Source organism: Brienomyrus brachyistius, chromosome 1 (assembly GCF_023856365.1).
Source record: "Brienomyrus brachyistius isolate T26 chromosome 1, BBRACH_0.4, whole genome shotgun sequence".
NCBI lineage: Eukaryota > Metazoa > Chordata > Actinopteri > Osteoglossiformes > Mormyridae > Brienomyrus > Brienomyrus brachyistius.
The window spans coordinates 45,191,399-45,214,417 of NC_064533.1; the positions used below are offsets into that span (position 1 = coordinate 45,191,399).

Genomic DNA, 23,019 nt, shown 5'->3' on the forward strand with positions numbered 1-23,019 from the left:
GGAGCAAAAACATGGACCGACTGTGGATTCCCTGGTCTAGGGGACATGAAGTTGCTGCTTGCGGCAGTTTTTCTGTTCTGACACTAACCCAGATTCCACTAATGACTGAAATGCAATGATGTTATTCCAGCTTGAATCTTGTTAAGTGCTCTCTTGGCAAAGATATTTTGTTTTTTTTTTTTTGGGGGGGGGGGGGGGGGCACATTGTGTCCCAGGATGGAATTCACCCTGACCCACCTAATTTGATAACGTTTGAGAGACTCCAATCACAGTCGCACATTCTGCTGTCGGGCAAGATTCTGTTGTTGTCCATAAGCCAGGTACCAACCGACCCATTCAGCTTTATAGTGCTATGCAAGGAGCAGATCTTCACAAACCTGCCAGCATTCATAGTGAACCATCATCACAGATGCACAACTGTTTCCTTATTGGCAGAAGAAGAATCAACCAAAAATCCCAAAAGCACTATGGCAGAAATATCAAAGGTTTGCATTTCAAAATTGTTTGCTTTGTCAAAAGATTTTCCACCCTTCCTTGGATTCTGTGGTCCAACTGTTCAGTGTGTCCCAAATTTAACTGCAGGCAATGTTTACTCTGCTTCATGGCAACCCAACGACAGGCTAATTATCAGCAAAAGGGTTTTACCACATGCTCAGCAGCTCCGCCTCTGCCCCTTCATGTCTCGTGACATATATGAATGGCACCAGACCGACATCTCATTTAATACCTGACATAGACCTACCAGAGACCTCTGACTGAGACTGAGAGTAAAACAGATTCATTTCATAAGGTAGCAGCTGGCATCCTTGAATTGCCTGTCACCAGTGGTGCCAAGAGATAAGCCATAGTACAAGTTTACTTTTCCAAGTATGTTCACCTCAATACAAAACAATACCAGATAAACCAACTAACAAATTTGCAAAACTTCCTCTTTGTAAACTTTTTCATTCCAGAATTTCTGCAGACCAGCCACGTCAGATCTGATCAAACGCTTTTGCTAGTTGCTGGAAATTTGCAAGACAAGCACCAACCCATACCATACCGACGTGATGGGATGGTAGAATGGCTTAGTGGAACACTGACTGACTAACAGGCCAAAATACTACTCCAGGAACGTGTACAGGTTTCACATCATTCTTCCTTACTCAAGGTCAAGCAAGGCAATAGAGTACTAGCTAGCATGTTTCTCCCTATCTGTCTCAATCTTATTCTCCAAGAGATCACATGCCGCTGTATACAAACCGTAGAAAAATAATTATAATAAACATGTCATATACTCCATATCTTCCAGCAGACCTAGTGTGGCTCAATAGAACCACAAAGGCACATCAGAAACGTTCACCTTTCTGGGAATGACCTTACAGAATACTGGACTGCCTTGGATCCAGTGATGAAGTACGTCATAGACTCATCAGCTGGATCGCATATGGTTCACTACAATAGCACCCCGGTACCAGAATACTCAGCCAGAAAAAACTGTCAAAACCAAACGTCAACTACTCATACCCTTGATGGCTTTATTAGGTGTCTTACCCTTTAAATTCTCTTACCCGAAATTGCAGGCCCAGATTAACCATATAGGCAGTTAGGCATGTGCCCGGGGGGGGGGGGGGGGGGGGGCGGGGCAGAGCAAACCGCCCCCCACCCAGTCCCATTCACAAATGTCTTTTAACAAATTAACGTAATTTCATATCTAATACATTTGATGATTGTATATATTTTTTAATGTGGCACTCACTGCAAAGCCTATGTGATGTTCTCCTGACGTCACATGCATTTCAGAACTTCGTGAGCCATCAGTCTGCTCCATTTCAGTGACCTCATGTGTTCCGTTGCCCGGGGGCACTTAATTCTCTTAATCTGGCCCTGCATAGCTGCTACACTGATGCATTTATAAAGACTTGCAAGCGCCATCATCCTCTTCTTAGGCTCTCTGGGTGCAAATGCTGTCACATCTTGTAATTCCGTGTTGGATCAGACACCATCACCATTATCGGGAGTATTTGGGATAAGTTTCTCTGCAAACCTAAGCTATTGTTCAGTAGACATACTGAGTAATTATTTGTTTTTTTTTTTTTCTACGGAAAAAAGGCTAGCTGCAATCTAGCTGCAATTTCTGTTAGGTAAGTAAATCTCTTTGTGGCATGTATATATCTGTGAATAGGAGTAAATTATACTGTTTGACAGAGTATTGTTCAGAATCTGCAATCTACAATTCATTCTTCATTTTATTCTAGTTGGCTTTAATTGGACAAACGTAAAAAGGGGAAACAAGGTGGAAATAAGGGAATTAATTAATGTACTGTATTGAAAATATGTTTGGCAGGTTCAATAAATTGTTGAGGACAAAATCAACTTCAATCCAGTGTCTAATACGGGAACTTTAGGGGAACTTCAGCAACCTTACACGTTTAACAAACATAATGGTTAATGGTTTAGTTAGGTTTCGAGTGGACTTTCAACACCTCCACCCAAGTCAGGAAGGCAGAACTGTGCCTCCACTTCCTGAGGCTGCTGAGGAATGCAAGACTCCTACCCCCGTCCTCACCATGCTCTAAGGGACACGGTAGAGCGTGTTCTGACCAGTTGCAAAAATGCCTAGGTTTGGAAATGAAAAGTTCCAGAACCACGGATGTCCTTGCAGTAGATCATGCATACGGTGGAAAAACACCAGCAGGCCCACTTTTCCGCTGCATCAAGGACATTTTCCACAAACGCTGCCCCCACAAAGCCTGCAGCATTGTGGAAAAGCCCCCCTGCACTTCCCATGCACTTTTTCCTGCTACTCTCTGGCAGAAGGTGCAGGAGCATCTGAGGTAGTTCTGCCAGCTTCAGCAATAGCTTCTTCCCTCAGGCTGTCAGGACATTCAACACTCAGCTACCCGCCTTACCACCTACTCATTCCAAAAAATGCCCCCCCCCCCCTGTAATTACTTATCTATTTACTACCAGTCAACTCACACTATTTATTACAATGGTATGTTGTTGCATTATTTATTGGTATTCACTTGATGCAACTTTTAATGCACTATATAGAGTACATAGACCCTTTTGTCCAACCACATGTTTTGCACTGTCCTGTGTTTTCACTTTTTAAGTGTTAAACCCTCCCATTGCTACTTACTGTTTGTATCTCATGTCACTGTATACCTGCATAGGGATAGTTTGACAATAAAGTCCACTTGACTTGAGTCATGTTTTTTTTTCTGTAAGCTTAGTTATTTTTATTCCATCGTTTTGCAATATGCAATGTTTTAGATTAACACATCTGTTGTGTTACAGCAGCAAGGCCTGCCATTACATTCAGTCCTAGGCTGATGGTTCGAATTAAGCACATGGTCTATAAAGTACAGCGATCCATCACGTCCGTTCGCAGACAAGGTTCAAAGAGTTGCCTTACAATTGAAAGTGTTATTTCAAAAAATGATCTTCAGGCTAAAACGAAGTAGCGTTTTTAGACCCATAAAAATCTGCTTTGCTAGCATCCTCGCTTCCTGAGAAATCTTCTTTGGTAATAGTTAGGGACTGGAAATGTAGCTCTGAAGGTTGACCAGATACACATGACCTTGTAATGTTTGTTGCTTTGGACAAAAGCTTCTGCTAAATAAATACGTATAATATTGGAATGAATTTCCACCGCTGGACTCTTTATTGCTAAGGCCTGCATTTTACTTACCTCCGCAGATTTTCCCATCATATGTTGCACAGACCCAGTCGTGACACTCACAGCGTGGGCCATAAAACTTCCCAGGGTCCGCGACGTGACATATGCAGATTCCACAGCTACAATCACCCCTCCCACTACAAATAAGGCCGTCCGGTGTCCTGCACCGTCGCAGTGAAAATTCTGTGGAAAGTCTGCAGTCCCCAGTTACTGTTCTTAAAAAAAAAAATCAATATCAAAAAGTCTTTTAGGGCAGTTTATACAATGAAATGACCATAGATTCTACTCCGCTTTTTAAAATTCATTCTATGCAAAAAGTAAGTTCAATTTCGGGTTAATAGTGACTGCTGGCGAAGAAAGAGATTAAAGAGTCGATACAGTGCTGATGTACGTCACAAGTTAGGAGATTGTTGCTGCTGACTACAGGATTACTTGGGAAACATTAAGAAAGTGTATATCTACAGTATAACCTCATACGCACTCCAATAAGAACATCAACAATATTGTCCTTCTGTGCACATCATTATGTGCGATAAGCTATATGTCTGCCTGTTAACTGCTTAGGAAGCAGAATGTGATCCTTTTATGTAAACACCATGGGTTTTAGGTTTTGACTTCGTTGCTATACAGCTTAAAACTCAGACATGACTCTGATCTCTAACAAGTCTGAATAGCACCAAAGTTACTCTAATATTATTACAGTAAGAAAACAAAACCCAAACACATTTCTGAGTTCTGAAAAGTGAAAGTCATAAACCATCAACTTGCTGTTCCCCACAGTTACATAAAAAAGTGCTCTCACCAAAACTCCATAACTGTAGCCACAAAGATCTCTTGTTGCTCTTGTTTTAGTTCTGAAACGCATCTCTCTGTACCATGGATCTTCGTGATAAGTGGAACACAAGCACGGAAGAATTCAACTTGATGAGAAAAACAAAAGCTGCACTACCTACCTCAGTGATTGTGATACAGTTCCTGCAAAAGCTGAGAAGAGAATCAGGAGTGAGGAGACCGACACAGGATTCACCAGAGCCTCTGCATACATGTTTAAATCCCCGAGAAACCTGAAGCAAAATGCCTTCAGGAATTTCAACTTTTCCAAGCGGACGGAGAGCAGGCGAGAGGCTGGCCAAAACCGGCTCAAACCTTTCTGAGGCCAAAAGCAGTATCCCTACAAGTGCCTTTGATTAGTTGTGACTGTTATGGTTTGGACAGGAGCGCAGAAGAGCTAAAGTGCCAAAATGAAGTGTAGCCACTGGTCAAAGCAATAATTGGAAACAGTTGTTTATCCAGATGGCTTATGCATAAGGATAATGTACCTGATTTTACAGAGAATCAAATAATACTGAGCTTGGTTATTTATTTCATGTATCTTTAATGGTATTTAACAACATATGTACTCTGTTTAATTTATTACAGTGTGTACTGGCCCTTTAAGACATTTGTTACGGTATCTTGTATTTAACCTGAATTGCTTAAACTCTGAATTTTATAAAAGAGTGACTGAAAAATACCGTAGAACTGTTTTTTTTTTTTGTAAATTTTTAAGCAACTTTTATAAATAAGTACGCCATATAAATTGGATTGCCCTATAAAGTAATATACTAAATATTAATGATTTACTATAAATGATCATGTGATTGATTACCCAAAAGTTTTACGTATAGTTTTCTTCAATTTCATGTATCAGATAGTATTTTGGATTCCACATTGAAACACATCATTATCAATCAATCTGACTGTTATTATTAATCGATGCTGCTTTCCGGTAATAGGGTCAAGGAAAACTCCAAGGTCTTTCGCATTAAGGGAAGGATCTTCCTGTACAGTTGACTGATAGCTCTAACATGCACACATACACACATACATACATGCATACAATGGGATGCCATCCCATCACAGGCTTTATAGATTATTTATAGAGTATTATAGATTAGTATCATAGAATTCTTATAGATTAGTATTATAGTTTTACTAATACAAGTGGTGTTTGAACGGAAACAATAATACACATGATAATAATATAAAACAATACTATTTAAAAGATATACATATATTAAATTTATTAACCAAAGGAAAACGGTTGCGTTATTATTATTATTATTATTATTATTATTATTATTATTATTATTATTATTATTATCAGTCAGTTTCCCATCTGGTGAGGATGCGGCCTCTCATTCGGGACAGCCTCATCCTGACCATTGTTCCGGGTAGCAGGAGACGGTGGCTCCTGCAGCAGATGTTACGGTGATGTGATCGCAAAGCGCTTAGCATGGAGGCGGCCGCTGAAAAGCACGAGAGGTCGTGAAGCAGCAGAAGCAATGTAAAGAAACGACTAAAATATAACGATTAGTCGCCTTACGTAAGTACCATTTTCACTCCGTATTTTTAGATATTCACCGGCGTCTTGACGCATTCAGCTCTACTGTTTACATGCCTGTCCAACAGAAAGTAAAGGCGAACAGCGAACCATGGAAAAAGGCCTTCGTCGCAAACGTTGTTGAATTACATTTTTTATTAAGTATTATTTTATGTATTCCAGTATTATAATTACATACGATACACATTTTAAATTTAAATTGTCGCACTCACCTTGCTCGATCTGTTTCCATAGTAACGGGGGTCGGTCTTTTCGACTATATTCGTCTTAAAAACCAGCGGTACAATTTTAATCTTTCCTCTTTATTTGTTGTTAACGTTTATTTACAAAAATGAGAACTTTACGACAAGAGAACAAAGCAAGCGAGAGTAACGTATTATTAAACATTGAATTAAATGTTGTCTTTTGCTAAATGCTATCTTAAAGGATTGAGTCGATCTTCATCCTTGAATAAAATAATTCATTGTGCCTTGGACATGCAATGTGGCCTACGTATTCATAGTATGCGTTCAAGTGTTGATTACTTGTACCCTGCTTCACAAACTACACTTGTATTATACTTGGAGTAATCATAAACACCTATTGTTAAGTATTTTATTTACCCATTCACTTGTTTCAACATTTACCCATTTAACGTGTTTACGGATTTTGTTTTTTAAATAGTATTCAGCATAGAATGTTTTGATTGTATATATGATAAACATTGGCCTATTTAATAATAATAATAATAATAACGACCTTAAGCAAGTGATGACTTGCACAGAAAGGATGTATAATACATTACATAACCATCTTTTCTAACATCTGGTCATGTACCCTGTGCAGGGAATGGGTTGCCAGTCCATCACATTGCAGGGAACACACATATGCAGTTACACAGTATTTAGAAACACCATTTAACTTAAGCACATACTTGGAATGTGAGATGAACCTGGAGTACTTGTAGGGCACACAAATAGAGAGGAAACTCCATGAAGAGTCAGGGATACGAGCAGTGAGGCTATGTGCTAACTCACTGCGCTACATTGCCGCCTTAGCCCAGTGAACCAAACGTGGGAGCCTCCTGTATATTATTCCAATATCGTGTTTATTATTCTAGCATCTGTACTTAAACATGAGCAATACTGGCATTTAACTGCTAATAGTGCAAATAAATGTAGAAAGTAAACACTTTCCTCTATCAAAGATTCAAATATTTACATAATCAGTGACCATTTATGCTAATTGCTTTTATTTAAAATGCATTTTAACTGCAAACAGTTTGCACCTGTGTTTGAATTTCTGACCATTGTATTGATTGTTTAATTACATTTATTTTAAAGCAAAAAAAAAAACATTTCAAAGGAAAGTTACTGTTTGTGCTGGTCCCCATAGTGAAAAGATATTTTGTTTTCAATAGCCGCATTCAATAGCCAGTGCAAAAGTCAATTCATTCATATATTCATCCAGCTTCTATAACCACTTACCGAATGTTGTATTGTAGTGAATCTGAAGCACATGAGACACCCTGAATGAGATATTAGTTCATCACAGAAGAACAAAAACAAAACTGGCATATTTAAATATATGGAAAGTGTATGGCATTTTCAGTGGTATTAAAAAAGACCTTTAGTTTTAATCGTATGAATCATATAATTAATCATAAGCCCTAAGAAAGTTAGCATTTATGTTATGATAAGGGGGTAGCGTGTGGCTCTGTGGGCTAAACCTGTGTGCCTGTAATCAGAAGGTCGCAGGTTCCAACCCAGCCTCAGCCTGTGGGTCCTTGAGCAAGGCCCTTAACCCCCAGCTCCCTGGGCGCTGCTACAGGTGGCAGCCCTTCGCAGACAACTTCCTCCATGAAAAAAGACCAAGTTGTGGGAGGCATAAAGACAATTTCCCTATGGGGATTAATAAAGTTTCGATTATTGTTATTATTATTATGATTCAGGTGTTTAGGCCTATATTTTTATATGCAGTTTATGTTAAACCATCACCTGATGTTTAATCGCTCCAAATGTCACAGATAGAAATGGCTTGTTCTGTTTATAGAATGTCCTAACAATGTGAAACAAACTCAGAGTAAGTTTCAGATGTTAATATGTGCCCACAGTTACAATTAATCTGCCCAGTGATTGCATCCTGCCTATGGGAAAAATGTCCTTTTTCTAAATGTGAATCTAATTGTAGTCTTTGACAACTTACTCCCACATTATTGCACTTGTACCCTATAATTTTGTTTTCACTCTTCCTTAAATCTCCACCAACATACGGTAAGTGTAGTGATTACATAGTAAATTGCTTATGACTAGCACTGTTCAGGGACTGTACTGGTATTAAAAGGAAGTTGAAGGCGTAATGCATGTTATTTTGTCATCAGAATCTTTTGGGTATTTTATATTTTCTTTGCTGCTTGCTTTAATTGCTTTTCCATCTTACAAAGTCCTCAATGTCAAAGAATGAACTGTACAATAAAGTTCACTTCTTAATTTGATCACGGATGCGATGTTAAGTAATTCATTCCGGTTATTGTGGCATGATGTCTTTCTGATAACAGGATTGAGGAAGTGTTGAAATATCTGGCTCATTGTCACTCACGCTGGTTCCCACCCCCTTGTAACCTGGGGATGAACGCACCAATGAGGAGCCTGACAGTGAGTTTCCACACCTCACCATCTGTCTGTCTATGGTACCTCACTGAATGTCGCATATATGCCCAGTCGGATGTGGTTGACATTTCTGTATTGTACATGCCAGTATGCCATATATACCATGTTTACTAACTGTTGTGTGTTATTTACAGGGTATGCCTGATCGCATGTTGTGTGCCATGCTGGAGCAATTTCAGCCTTACTTTTACCTTTGGTATGTGCGCTTTGTTTTTGTGTGTGTGTGTGATTTTCCTGTACATTTGAGTGTCAACACTCTAAATTGCCCCTACGTGCAATAAAGGCAATCTCAACCTGCCACATTTACTGTAAGTCGCAGAATAGTTTTACATAATGAAGAGTCTGACCTTTAAGTCAGGTAAGTAATTAAGAGACGTGGATGTTGTTTGTTTCACACATGCTTTGGTTGTGTGTCACAGTGACCATCAAGCAGCACATCACATATTGTCTGGTATTGCAGCACTTAAGTGTTGTGAAAATTCTACTTTGCTCTTTTTGTTTTATTAATGCCTTCTATTTTGATCATTTACCCAGCAAAGAATCCTGAGATGGTTCTTTGATGGTCATAAATATATAAATATCTGATTAGTGGCAGGTTACAGTGTGCAGGCCCTTATTAGCAAATGGGCCCAATGCCTGTCATAAGATATGCTGAGTTTGTTATGTTAAGTGCATTTATGCAAATAAATAATTTTCCCTTGAAAACCTGTAGTACGGAAGCCTTTTTTTTTTGGTAATTAACAAATTTGGTTCCTCCCCAATAATTTCAAACATCTAATGGAGGCTGCACTTCTCCCCTTTTGTGTATGGCATAAGGAACTTGCATATTTAACCTTACTTTACAACAGGGGTTTCAAAATATAAAAAATTATATGCTCATTTCGTACTGTATTTCAGGTGGCCCCTGGGTTTTAATGACACTATATTCTTTGAACCTCTCTTTCAGATCCATTCCCTTTATAGCACAGCCAGCCCCAGTATGCTGAAGAGGAAGCAAAGCTCGCGGGTGGAGGCTCAGCCTATGACTGATTTTGGACCTGATGAAACCCTGGCTGACAATGCAGACATTCTTTGGATAAACAAACCAGTGAGTGCAAATTTAATTTACTTTCCGCCTTTCCAATAAAGAGACCAATGAAAGACATGTGGCATATAGTCCTAGTAAGTCAATATTAATATTCTGTGATTGGGGTTCACATACTGCGAATCCAGGATTGTGTTTTTAATTACAATTTACGGAATTGTAAGACGAAGCCACGTGTGTTGATTCTGCAACTGTACAACAGTAGCACTCTGCAGCAACCAATCTTGCAGCAAACACTGGCACAGAGAAAGAAAATGTCAAACAATAACCCTTGTGCAGTGAAAATAGCAGAAGGTCTTCCCTAGTATATTGGTCTTGACGATCAAGCATTGTACGAGTTGATAGTGTTGAATTTTGCTGCTTTCAGAATGTGTTGGAGACATTTCTGTCTGAGACCTGAGCCACTTATTTTATATTTTATTTTATGAAATGATATTGCAATTTCTTTTATAAAACTTTTCTTGATGCTGTCATCTCTAATGCATTATAGATACCTTCATAATACATTATGGTGGATGGTGTAAGAATTAATAGAGTATTACAGCATCTTTTATTAACAAACAAAAGGCATTGTAGTATCGATTATACAGTAATAGTTCGCAAGCTCCAATGAAGCTCTCATCTATAAAGCACAATAAAAATTAAGGATGCTTTAAACTGCATTATGAAAGTATCTATAATAGGGATCATGAAATTTTAGTTAATGATTAATTGATTAATTGGCTTTTAATTTTATAACACTGTTATAGAGTTAGCCTAATCATAGTCTAATAATACACATGCAGTACACCTTATGAAGAGGAAGGGTTATTAATTACCATTGAACATTGTAACATATAAATAAAAAATGCATTTCTGTTTGCCTTTTAAGCTTTGCAAACAAAACTGTATGGGGCAAATATGACATAAATAACAAATAAGAAGTTAAGTGCCTTGAGATTGAGACGCCACCAGATCTATATCACCTACCCAGTTTGTATCTTGCACATCTGCACATATGTAGATTTTCGAATATGCCGCATATTTGAGTATGCCGAATACTGCATGACATTTTCTGGCACTGCCCAATCTATTCATCCTTCCATTTTATGGCAACCATATTGTCTACATTTACCACTTGTGGTGGTTCTTGATGGCCCATGACGTTTTAAGTCGTAATTAAATCGGAATGGTACAGTGTAAAAAACGATGAGTAAAAAACGATGATCGGCACCGCTGATCAGAACAATTCGGTGTAAATCAGGAATGGTGTTACACCGCGTACGTTTGGTGGGAGTACTCATGTGAGGTATTCTGTGCTCTTCTCTCTCTAGTGGGTTCACTCCCTTTTGCGAGCCTGCGCCATCATCAGTGTCATCTCTGTTTGCATGAACACGCCCAAGACCTTTGAACACTACCCCCCACTCAAGTATGTCACCTTCGCCCTGGACACTCTGCTTATGTTCCTCTACACTGCAGAGATGATCGCCAAGATGCATATAAGAGGCATCGTCAAGGTAACATTATCATGTTGACTCCGGGCAACCATAAAAACGACAGATTGTCGTCTCTTCTGTCTGATTCTTCTCACTATGTCATGTTCTTAATAATAATGATTGAATCCAATTATCTCCTTGCTGATCGCCCTGTGCTTCCACCTTCAGCTCTTCCAAGCATCGTTAAATTTCGCTGAATTTTGGGGTGTAATATAAACAGAAAATCATCTGATAAATCATTTGATTTGTATATTAAATCATTACATGGAGATGTTCAAATACAGTGGCATGCAAAGGTTTTGGCACCCTTGCTTAAAATGTTTATTAATGCAAATAGTGAAGTGAGCAGAAGAAGAACTGATCACCAAAAGGCAATAAAGTTAAAAATGGCATATTTCTTTACTATTTTAAGCAAGATTACATTTTTTCCCATCATTCACAGCTTCAAAATACCAAAACAATGAAAAGGGCCTGAAGCAAAATTCGTTGATTTTATTCAAAGTTATCGTTGGGAAACCCCAGTCGATACGACGTGCAAAGCTGGATAAATTCTCTGACTCCTCAATTTTCCTCAATTTGTATTGTCAATAAAAAGTTACAGTTAACAGAATTGGTGTAGCTGAAGTTGAGGTCTGGAAGACCATGAACATTTTCTGAAAGAACTGCTTGTTGGCTTGCTACAAAAGGTAATAAAAACCCCAGTTTGACTGCGAAAGACCTCCAGGAAAATTTAGCAAATGCTGGCATGGTGATGCACCGTTCGACTGTGCAGCAACACCTGAACAAATATGACCTTCATGGTAAAGTCAGCAGAAGAAAACCTTTCCTGAATCCTAGCCACAAAATTCAGCGTCTCAGATTGCAAATGAGCATCTAAACAAGCCTGATGCATTTTGCAAACAAGCCCTGTGGACTGATGTCAAAGTACAATTTTTTGGCCACAATGCACAAAGGTATGTTTGGCGTTAAACAAGGACAAGGGCAACATAATACCTCTCCAACTGGATTTGAATAAATGCCAGCAAATTCTGGCAGCAAACGTCACACCATCTGTAAAAAAACGTTGAAGTTAAAAAGAGGATGGGTCCTACAACAATATAATGATCCAAAACACACCTCAAAATATACAATGGAATTCCTCAAGAGGCGCAAGCTGAAGGTTTTGCTATGGCCCTCTCAGTCCCCCAACCCAAACGTCATTGAAAATCTGATAGATCTCAAAAGAGCAGTGCGTGCAAGACGGCCCAAGCATCTTGCAGAATTAGAAGCCCCTTAGCTAACTGCAGAAATTGTTTACAAGCTGTGATACCTGCAAATGTGCGTGTTACTGAGTACTGACCGTGTTGAGTAGCCAGACTTTTGCTTCAGGCCTTTTAAATTTTTTTTGCCATTTTGTACCTGTGATTGATGAAAATATAAATGTAGTCTTGGTAAAAATATTAAAGAAATGCATTTTTAACTTTATGCCTTTTGGTGATCACTTCATCTTCTGCTGACTTAACTACTCGCAGTAACGGCCATTTTTAAGCAAGGGTGCCCAGACTTTTGCATGCCCCTGTATTTATTGAATTTATTGAATCCACTAATGGAGAAACCAGTTTTCCAAAAAATGAGGAATTTGCTGACCGCAGTGCGCTCTGCATTTCTGGCCTCATTGTCTTATCTGACCCTGGCTACGCAGCACCCCTCTAGCAGACCCAGGAATCTCCGTCTGTCTGCATTACAATCTCCTGCAGATCATCCTTTCTCTTCTTCCAGGGTGATAACTCGTATGTCAAGGACCGCTGGTGCATGTTTGATGGCTTCATGGTTTTTTTCCTGTGGGTTTCCATTGTACTTCAGGTAAATGAAGGAATAATATTTTTTCCCTGCTCTCTATTTAGATCATTTTGTTGAATTTTGTCTTGAATTTAGTCTGTGTTCTCAGGTCTTTGAAATTGCTGAAATAGTGGACCAGATGTCTCCATGGGGAATGCTTCGAATACCGAGAGCTCTCATAATGATCCGTGCCTTCCGGATATACTTCAGATTTGAGCTGCCTCGTTCTCGAATTACTAACATTCTAAAGTAAGGGCTATATTACATTAGTATGTGATATAGTTAATGCAAATACATGTGATCTACATGCACGTTCAGTGTTTATTTTCACAAGTGTGTCGTACGAAGTGTACTGCTTATTTCCCCTCAGGCGATCTGGAGAGCAGATCTGGAGCGTGTCCATTTTCCTGCTTTTCTTCCTACTGCTCTACGGAATTCTGGGAGTTCAGATGTTTGGCACCTTCAATCATCATTGTGTTACCAACGGCACACAGAAAGAGTAAGAATTCAACTTTCTTGGCCTTTCTTTTAATGCACAATTACATCTTTACACTGGGGAGTTGAAGATTTATTTTTTTTTAATTTAGCTAATTTACACTTTTGCGGTTGAATCTATCTATATCGCTTTGAAATTTTAATACTTCTCTGTTTAAATGTGTTGATTTTATGAAAGAGGATATATTAATTACATCATTGGTATATTTATATTTTTATTAACAATGAGGATTCATTTTATTATTTTGTCTTGTACATTATCATTTGTGGGGGCGGCATGGTGGTGCAGTGGTTAGCACTGTTGCCTCACACCTCTGGGACCCGGGTTCGAGTCTCCGCCTGGATCACATGTGTGTGGAGTTTGCATGTTCTCCCCATGTCGTTGTGGGGTTTCCTCCGGGTACTCCGGTTTCCCCCCACAGTCCAAAAACATGCTGAGGCTAATTGGAGTCGCTAAATTGCCCATAGGTGTGCATGTGTGAGTGAATGGTGTGTGAGTGTGTCCTGCGATGGGCTGGCCCCCCATCCTGGGTTGTTCCCTGCCTCGTGCCCATTGCTTCCGGGATAGGCTCCGGACCCCCCGCGACCCAATAGGATAAGCGGTTTGGAAAATGGATGGATGGATGGATTATCATTTTTGCACAATTGAATGTTTTTTGGTAGTATACATATCTAATACCTGCTTGATACATAATCAGGGATTGACATAACTGGTACACAAGTACTCATTCGCCTTTAAAAGCGATACGTGATGCAATCCATTGTTTGTCCAGTGTATTTTATATGTATTTATATGACAACCAGCAAATTGTTGTGCATTTTAACCTTTATATGCTGATTCGTACTTCATTTGTGGTATAGACAGTCCAAGGAATGAAAGCAGAATCGGAATACATTGCCTACCTCACTTACCTCACAAAATGAGCAAAATCTGTTTTGAACATTTGGTACTAGTCACCATAATATTAAAAAAATTTTTGCTAGTTAAAATATTGCAATTAATCATCCCATTTAAATGCTATAATTAATTATTCTTCTCAATGATTTTCTTTGATTCCTTTAGTTTTTGTTATGTGTTCATCATTTGTCTTGATCTCCTTTTAGCAATGTAACCTGGAACAGCTTGGCCATCCCTGACACCCATTGTTCTCCAGATGGGGAGGGCTACCAGTGTCCCATGGGCTTCGAGTGCAAGAACCTGAAGGATCTGGGCCTCAGCCGACAGGAACTGGGCTACAGCGGCTTCAATGAGCTTGGTTAGTTGACGACAAAAGCCATTTATTACTGTCAATGTTTAATCTCTACACACGCTGAGCTATTTGTTTGTATAGTGGTGAGCATGTTAATACGTAGCTGTAATTAGATTTTTTTTTATGGTGTTGGTGAGCCTACGTCTACATTTTCCACCAGTGCTGTAAGGCAAATAGTTTATTTTCTTGGAACGCATCGGTATAGGGCAGCAAGGGAGACTGTAGACCAGGGCTGTACAATATTAGCTAAAATTCTCATTGTGATATTTGATTAATTTTTTTTTTTTTAAATAAACGTCCGTATAGCTGGTGTCCAGCCAAATGTTTCGCCTTTCATCTGAAGCCCTGGTGGTTAGTGAGCATTTGCGATATAATATCGATATATTTCCCAGCCCTACTGAATGAAGTCATGAATATGGAAACATAATTATACATTACTAATGGAATACAAAAGAATATATAACCTCAGAACATTCGTTTTTATTAATATTATTAAACAGGAAGAACAATCCAGTGTGAACTGTCAAAAGTCCAACTACTGGGCTGTACAGGAACATTGCTGAGCTTAAATCCATTTTTATTCTGTGGAAAATGAAGGATCGATCGGCAGGCCAAATTTAGTAATGAATTATGAATGTGTCCTTACATAAGCACAGAATGATCCAGAAAAAAATCTGCCCTCCAGAACAGAATAGAGCATCTTCATCTCTTCGGTAGCTGTGCTTTTAGCTTTGGTGCTGCTAACTTTGAATATTGATAAAGTTTCCCAAAAGTATAATACGGCAAAGATCATCAGGCAGCACTTCCTGTATGAATATTAATTGGCCTTCACTTGACATTCTGCGTTTCAGAAATTCACTTGCTAGCGCCGCGTCTTTGCGGTGGCAGTATGTGCCTGTCAGAGCACACAACCTGGAAGTAGGAATAATCATTTATAGTTGTTGCTAATGTTACAGATTGGTGCAGTTGAATCTGCAGGTTAGAAATTGTTTTCCCATAGTGCATTACTGCATCTTTACACCTCTAATATATACATAATGCTAAATGGTTTCACAATATTTTATAAAAATTTGTGTTCTGTACTGTATGTATTTTTTCGAAAGTCGTCCCACAATTTTGAATATGTGAAATCATCTGCCGATATCCAGTATGATGATGTCACAGGTAAATATGGTTGTAGAAGGTTGTAGAATAAGGGTTTCCTGTAAATAAAACTTTGTGTGTGTGTGTGTGTGTGTGTGTGCATATAATATATATGTTATATTAAATTTTATTTATCATTGGGTACAACATAGTTATAGTACAACATACCTAGAAGTGTAGTATAACAGTACATCGCAAAATTCAAAGAGTTTGCTCCCAAATATGTGCAGGGTTAAGATAATGCGTTTTTTTTCCCTCTATTTTCAAAAAGGCACAAGCATATTCACAGTGTATGAAGCTGCATCTCAGGAGGGCTGGGTGTTCCTCATGTACCGAGCCATCGACAGCTTCCCTCGTTGGAGATCCTACTTCTACTTCATCACACTTATCTTCTTTCTTGCCTGGCTGGTTAAGGTATGGATCCTGTTTCCTCCTGTTCAGATTCTACTTATGATAAAAAGGAGACTTTATTTTTCGTATAACATTATATATGTTATGATCGTATAAAATGTATTCAGACTGTAAGACAGAGGGGTCGCTCCATCGTTTTCATCTGCGATGTATTCATTTATTTATTTTGTTACTTTATTGGAATTTATGTTACCATTTTACAGAAAAATCTTTTGTGTTGAGCTGTAATAAATCCTGGGCTGCTAATGCATGCTATGTCGCACTTTCACCAGCAGGAAAGAAGCAAAATACTGGAGAAGGGCGACAATGTCCCCAAGACTACTTAACTGCTTAAATGTCCTACTGTCTGCCCTCAGAATGTGTTCATCGCTGTCATAATCGAGACGTTTGCAGAGATCCGGGTCCAGTTTCAGCAAATGTGGGGGTCTAGAAGCAGCACGACGTCAACAGCCACCACACAGGTATTTATCAACCGTACATATGTGGTTAACAGTAACAAAATCACCAAATATGGGGGCAGGGTATTGCAAATAGTACAAAATGAAAACGAGATATTGTTGCTCATAAGAATGTATTAATGAACTACGTCATAACAATGATAAGGTAATTATTAAACAAATCTCATGATGGAAATGTAATAAATTGTGGGGAACTCCTAAATGTGTAATAAGTGCTTTTTGTGTTTATTGACTTTGCATTTGTCGTTATTTCATAATCAGCAATAACTTCAGGTTGCAGTCATTTCAGACAAATCTCTTTCACTGGGTGATAATTAAAATGGTATTATTTGTTTGTTGCGTTTTGGCTTGTTGGTCTAGGGGTATGATTCTCACTTTGGGGGTGAGAGGTCCTGGGTTTGAATCCTGAACAAGCCCACCTTTTGTGGCAGTGGTGTCTTAATAACCCTTGTAGTGGAGAGATTACAGGCTGAATCCCCAACCTGCAAGGCACCTCTGAGGTACCCTAAGCAAAGTACTGCTTCCTGGATGCTGAGTTAGCTGCTCCCTGCTGTGTCACATATGGGTTAAATGCAGAGGACACATTTTGTTGTGGTATGTCAACAATGATCACATAATTCTAAATTCTGTTATTTGTTGTTCTGTGGATTCCTTATCCAAAAGGTCAGATTCTTAGGCCCAAAAGTAAATTTTAAAATGTATTCTTGAATGGGTTCAAAATAATTAATTAATCACTGCAATGAGGTACATATTTATCGAGGATAGGTGGATATATTTTGGCATATATTTCAATGAGCTGAGACATGTCTGCAGTGTTCTCTCCTTGACTGGACAGCGCCTAAGTGCCAGTTGGTGCGAAAATGAATTTGGCCTGTTGTCAGCAAACATCCCCCCACTGTTTCTGGTTGAGATAAGGGGCCTGGAAGACATGACAGCGAGTCACGGCACAGCTTGGATGAACATAGAAGAGAGTATGATGACGGATGTGGATATCACATGTTCTGCTTGTTCTCGTGTTCCATAGGGAAGGAACCTGATCACGGAGGGAAATAATTAACTGCACATTGCTTTCTGAAGTCTGGAAGTAATAATAGTAATAAGTCATTGCAGTTCTTGGCGTGTTAGTTGGTCTGCGGTATAATTACTGATAGTAGCTGTCTACTCAAAAGTATTTGACGGGTCATTTTCAAGCTATATGGAGGCATTGTATGGATGACAAACTGAAACTGGTTAAATTTTGAGACCAACCGCCCCAATATTGTAACATCTATGATAGGTGGCAGCAGAGGGTGTAAAGCGAGGTTGGCAGACACCTTGTGAACATCTGAAATCTTAAAGTAATCTTTTTCACACTCAGAAGATTCTCAAACCGTGGGCTGCAAGGTGATTTTCTGAATATTTTAAAATAAAGTTTATAATTTTTTTGTCGCCTTCCCCAGACTCAGCACATTTTATCAGTAATAGTCCAGTATCCAGTGTTTAGGGTAGGCTTTGGCAATATTATGGTAATATTTTTATTATACTGTGGTATTTTCATTCAGTGAAATTAATCGTGTGATGACAAGCCCCCCCACCACCACCTTGGCTTGGCGACGTTTATCTTGGGGTAAGGCTTGGTTATATGTCAAAATATATTTTTTATATCGATTGATACCTCTAATTATCATGATATAATTAAGTAAAATAAGTCATTATTTCTTTACTTCAAGGCTTCATTCTTGCTTTATATTCCCTTAGAATTGCTCCTAAATACAACTCAGAACATTAAAAGACAACAAATTGAATGTACTTCAAACCAAAATCTATTTTTAAGAAATAATTCATATAAAAAATAAATACACATAAGCCAAGAAAGTGATTGTAGGTTTTTTCCCCCGATTGCCTCACAAGTTGTTCCACACGATGGGTTTGTCCTGTCCCGTAATGAAACATAAAATGCTGTGTCTCCTATTTGACCAAGACGGGATGTGATTTGTACCGTATTTCTTCAGAATGAAAGTGGAAACCCTAACTGCTGTTTTAGGTGACTGCTAGCGCTTGCTTTCTGTATGTTCTACTGGGTGGCAGAGCTTCAAACGGTGAAATAAGTTCTCAGTGTTCTCAATTGGTGCCAGTGCACCAGCACCTGTCTGCTGTGTCGGACTGTAAACTGCTAAACGTACCGCCAAACCCGCGACGTCTTTTCACTTTGTTCATTCGCAATATCTCCTTTTTTGTGCTGCTGAAACAGCCATGATGCACCGAGGCATGGATTAAACGAGATCCCCTGAAGGTGTCTTGTGGTATTTGGCACCAAGATATCAGCAGCAGATCCTTTAAGTCTCCTAAGATGCGAGCTGAAGCCGCTGCAGATCGGACTTTCTGTTCCAGCCCATCCCAGAGACGCTCAGAGATGATTCGGATCTGGAGAATTTGGCAGTCAGGGCTACACCTTGAACTCTTTGCCATGTTATGCAAACCATTACTGAGAAATGCACTCAGATTGGCAGGGCACATTATAATATTGACAGATGCTATTTCCATTGAAGAATACTGTTACCATGAATGTGTGTACGTGGTCTGCAGTGATGTCACAATAGGTGTCATGTGTCAATGTATCCACCACATGAATGGCTGGGCCTAGGGTTTCCCAGCACAACATTGCCCAGAGGATCACAATCTCTCTGCAGCCATTTCATACCTGCCCTCGCACATGTCATAAACGGAAATGGGACTCATTGGACCAGGCAGACTTCCTCCACTTGATCCACGGTCCACTTTGCCAGTGAAGAGGGGCAAGCATGGACACACTAATGTGTGTGTGTGTGTGCTGCATAGCCCCTCATGCTGCAGGGTCATTTTCTGCACAGCATTAAAAATTTTCCATCAGTTGTGCTACAGTAGTCCATCTGTCACTCTGTACCAGACAGGGCAGTCTCTGTTGCCCCCGCACGTCAGTGAGCCATACGTGCCTGACATCTGTCGCCCATTCGTGGTTTTCCTTCCTCCGACCGCTGTCGATAGATACTCACCACTCAGAGCATCCCACAAACCTTGCCATTTCGGAGATGCTAGTCACCTGGCCTTGACAATTTGTCCCTTGTCGAAGTCGTTCAGATCTCTGAGATAATCATCATTATTCTCATCATCTCTGTGTAGTCAGTTGTGGCTATATATTAGATATACAGTATATAAGACTTTTCTGGACAGATGAGGAGGGTGTGTAGGGTGGGTTTGGCCGGTATTAAGGTAACATTTTAGGTTTTTCTTATTATATGTCTTCATTACATGAACAAGTCAGCCGTCCACCACAACATCAGCAGTCTTGCTGGTGATGTGTTTAGCTCCATGTGGGTTGAACTTTATTTTACAAAATAAGGAGTAGTTGTGTCACTGACATAAACACTTCTGATTTGCTTGTCTTTTCAAATGATCCCTGAGGCTTACGTTTCTGAAAATTTAAAACTCTTCTGACACTGTGTCCAAATAGCTTTTTACCCCATTCCCAGACATAAAAATACTGGCACACTACAGAAGACATCTTATAGCTAGTATGCATTTCCACTGCTAGTACTTACAAAGTCGGAGTGCAGTTTTCTCATAAGGGATCACTGCACAGACCACTTACAGTATGGATGTTGCTTATTGAAACCTATAAGTGTTGTTGATTTCAATAGTGTTATGGATAGTTATTGATAAAACAATCATTTCGAAATATTGGTGTTAATAGCCTAACTAATATTGCTAGAGATACTTTATTGATATACTTCATCACCAATACGTGAAGTAAAAGTAGCGGTATTACCTAGTCATATTCTTTTTTACTATATTATTAGAATTCCATAATTTAAAATGGAATAATGTTTTTTTCATAAGAAGAATCAGTATTTTTAAGTAATTTTAACAGAACTGTGGTCCGAGTTGCAAGAAAATAAGCAGAGAAAATCAATCTATACCAAACCTTACAGAGGGGAACCTAATTAATTGATTTTTTCGTAGTTTTTATTAGTACTGGGTTGTATTACATTGCTGGAATGTTAAGATAATTGGTTTCCAGGATATGGTATATTATTCTTCACTGATAACCAATAATGAATAATTATTACAGTATGTGGCACATATTGTATACTGCTAACGCTACTGTAGTTCTAAATTAGAACTTTTTTAGTTTATATAGTATAAAGTAAAATAATATAGTATTATGCTAATATTCTCGATCCTTGGTGTCCTGGTTAAAATGCCCTTTGCTACAGAGCCTTTTGGTTATTTTTTTTTTTAAATAATTAGCTTCTCTAATTAAAATCAAATTGCCGAAGTCTTCTATTAAAAAAGTAATTAAAACAGCATAAAAACATGCCAGTTATTTAGTGTGAAACAATAAGGCTTAAGTTCCTTGCTTTGATCTCATGTAATAAAAATGGATTTAAGGCAACCCAGAGGGATTGAGCTGATAAAATATTGGTGGAGTTTTCAAACCACACTACTAAGCAATCATGTTTTAATATGGAATTAATTTTCCGAGCCTCCTTAAGAAGATAACTGTATTAGCAACAAATTGACTGGTACAGTTCAGTAGAAGTGGTGCTTGTCTCTCTATTTTACCTTTTCTTTTAAGATTTGCATTGTTGCCTTTATTTTTACTGTTGTCTTGAAACTGATTTGGGAACATGGGCTTCATGCATATATAACAATGGACATGTTTTCTTCACATATGAATTATATTATGAATTATGTCTTTTAAGTCCATCAGTGAGCAACCCATGTGTTCTTGTGTATGTTTTAGTCATCATCGTTGACACACCACAGAACAACAAAATGTGTCTTTTAACCCATATGTGACATAGCAGGGGGCAGCTAATTCTGCACCTGGGGAGCTGTGCTTGGGGTCATGACTTATTGTATAGCAAAACAATATATATCAGGCATACATTTTTTATTGAACTAATGTGTTATGCAAGAGATACTTTTCCTACAATTGTTCCTTCTTAGAACTTGAAGTTGCTGCACCTGTAGCTGGATTTTCTGCTTCTTCTGTACTGTTCTAACTGTTGAGGTTCTCTGACTTTATTCTTGAAGAATGGGTCTAATTTGTACTGTTCGCTATAGTATCATACATTTCTTGCGTCATAAATTTCCAATATAGCTTATAGTCATTTATACAACTTGACCACCGTTTTCCAGGACTGTACTTTCCAGCTTGGGACGTCCAATAGGGTGATTTGCAGCCAATAGAAATTCATGAAAAAATTTTGCAAGAATGACATAAATGTCCCTAATTAATCAATGATATATGCAAATTGACTTATTGGTACAACATATATTAAGGACTCTCTGTATGAAGTTATTACGTTTTTTGGCCTTGGTAAATAGATATTTTCCTATTGATTCAGAGATGTCATATGGGTATTGATTATATTCGTGTAACCGCGCGGGTAGTTCTGGCAGTCTAGTAACAATTTTATATTAAGCATTTTACTGTTTTATTAAACATGTTGATATAAAAACCTGTGTGACTTTTTACTCATAAACAATCAATCGTTCTTATACAGTATGAATAATCTTCCCTGGTTTTCAAAATGCAAGCTCTTGGTAACTGCTGCTGCCTGTGAGTAGCTGAACTCGACGTTCTGTCCTTATATGGTAGGGGCAGGCAAAGGTCCGGTGTGTGCGCGGCTTTTCGCTGCAACTTCCTAATTAGATTACTAATTAGAGGACTGATTCCCTGAAGAATCCTCACACCTGGGTTTGAACAGCTGCCTTAAAGGTTATCCCAAATATGTGCAGACACACTGGCCCTTTGCAGATACGACTGCTTACCCCTGTTGTAGGGAATAAATTTTTAAGAGCACATTGGAACATTATTTTATGTTGATTTAAATAATCTCCTTCTCCTTGACTAGTTTATTCTATTATTCGTTTTTTACCCATTAGCTGTGGTATACGCAGGATAAACTAGTAAGAGGTGCGTGGTTATGTCATATATCTGGGACACTGTGCTGTAAAAATGGTGCCATCCTTTGAATGAGATGTAATACTAAGGTCCTGACATTCTGAGGTCGTAGAAGATCCCTGGGCGTCTTTCGAAAGAGTAGGGATGGTCCCCCGATGTCCTGGCTAAATTGCCCACTATAGCCCTTTCAAATCTGGCCTCCTACCTATCCCCTTTATCTAAAGGGTGAATTCTCTCCTGCCTCTCCATCACCTTAGTGGT

At 38.8% G+C, this 23,019-nt stretch overlaps 2 protein-coding genes and 1 long non-coding RNA gene across 5 annotated transcripts in view; 1 reads left to right on the top strand and 2 right to left on the bottom strand.

The window, feature by feature from the left end:
- Positions 1 to 4,970, bottom strand: part of itgbl1 (integrin, beta-like 1) — a 46,194-nt gene extending 41,224 nt beyond the window's left edge. The window contains exons 1-2 of the mRNA XM_049006090.1: positions 4,618 to 4,970; positions 3,677 to 3,879 (exon numbers count right to left, since the gene is read on the bottom strand). Coding sequence (XP_048862047.1) covers positions 3,677 to 3,879; positions 4,618 to 4,709 — 295 coding nt within the window. The 5' untranslated portion in view covers positions 4,710 to 4,970. The remainder of the gene's footprint in view (positions 1 to 3,676; positions 3,880 to 4,617) is intronic.
- Positions 4,971 to 5,853: 883 nt separating this feature from the next.
- Positions 5,854 to 6,579, bottom strand: LOC125749458 (uncharacterized). The gene is made up of 3 exons (XR_007399924.1): positions 6,260 to 6,579; positions 6,038 to 6,104; positions 5,854 to 5,952 (listed from the first exon to the last, which is right to left on the bottom strand). It is a non-coding gene; the product is annotated as an uncharacterized LOC125749458 (long non-coding RNA).
- Positions 5,872 to 23,019, top strand: part of nalcn (sodium leak channel, non-selective) — a 75,569-nt gene continuing 58,421 nt past the window's right edge. The window contains exons 1-11 of one of the 3 annotated variants that reach the window (XM_049026724.1): positions 5,872 to 6,029; positions 8,584 to 8,680; positions 8,830 to 8,891; positions 9,642 to 9,782; positions 11,093 to 11,275; positions 13,013 to 13,096; positions 13,182 to 13,321; positions 13,443 to 13,571; positions 14,672 to 14,823; positions 16,232 to 16,374; positions 16,728 to 16,832. In XM_049026724.1, coding sequence (XP_048882681.1) covers positions 9,675 to 9,782; positions 11,093 to 11,275; positions 13,013 to 13,096; positions 13,182 to 13,321; positions 13,443 to 13,571; positions 14,672 to 14,823; positions 16,232 to 16,374; positions 16,728 to 16,832 — 1,044 coding nt within the window. In that variant the 5' untranslated portion in view covers positions 5,872 to 6,029; positions 8,584 to 8,680; positions 8,830 to 8,891; positions 9,642 to 9,674. The remainder of the gene's footprint in view (positions 6,030 to 8,583; positions 8,681 to 8,829; positions 8,892 to 9,641; positions 9,783 to 11,092; positions 11,276 to 13,012; positions 13,097 to 13,181; positions 13,322 to 13,442; positions 13,572 to 14,671; positions 14,824 to 16,231; positions 16,375 to 16,727; positions 16,833 to 23,019) is intronic. The other 2 variants (XM_049026707.1, XM_049026715.1) reach the window with 2 other exon arrangements.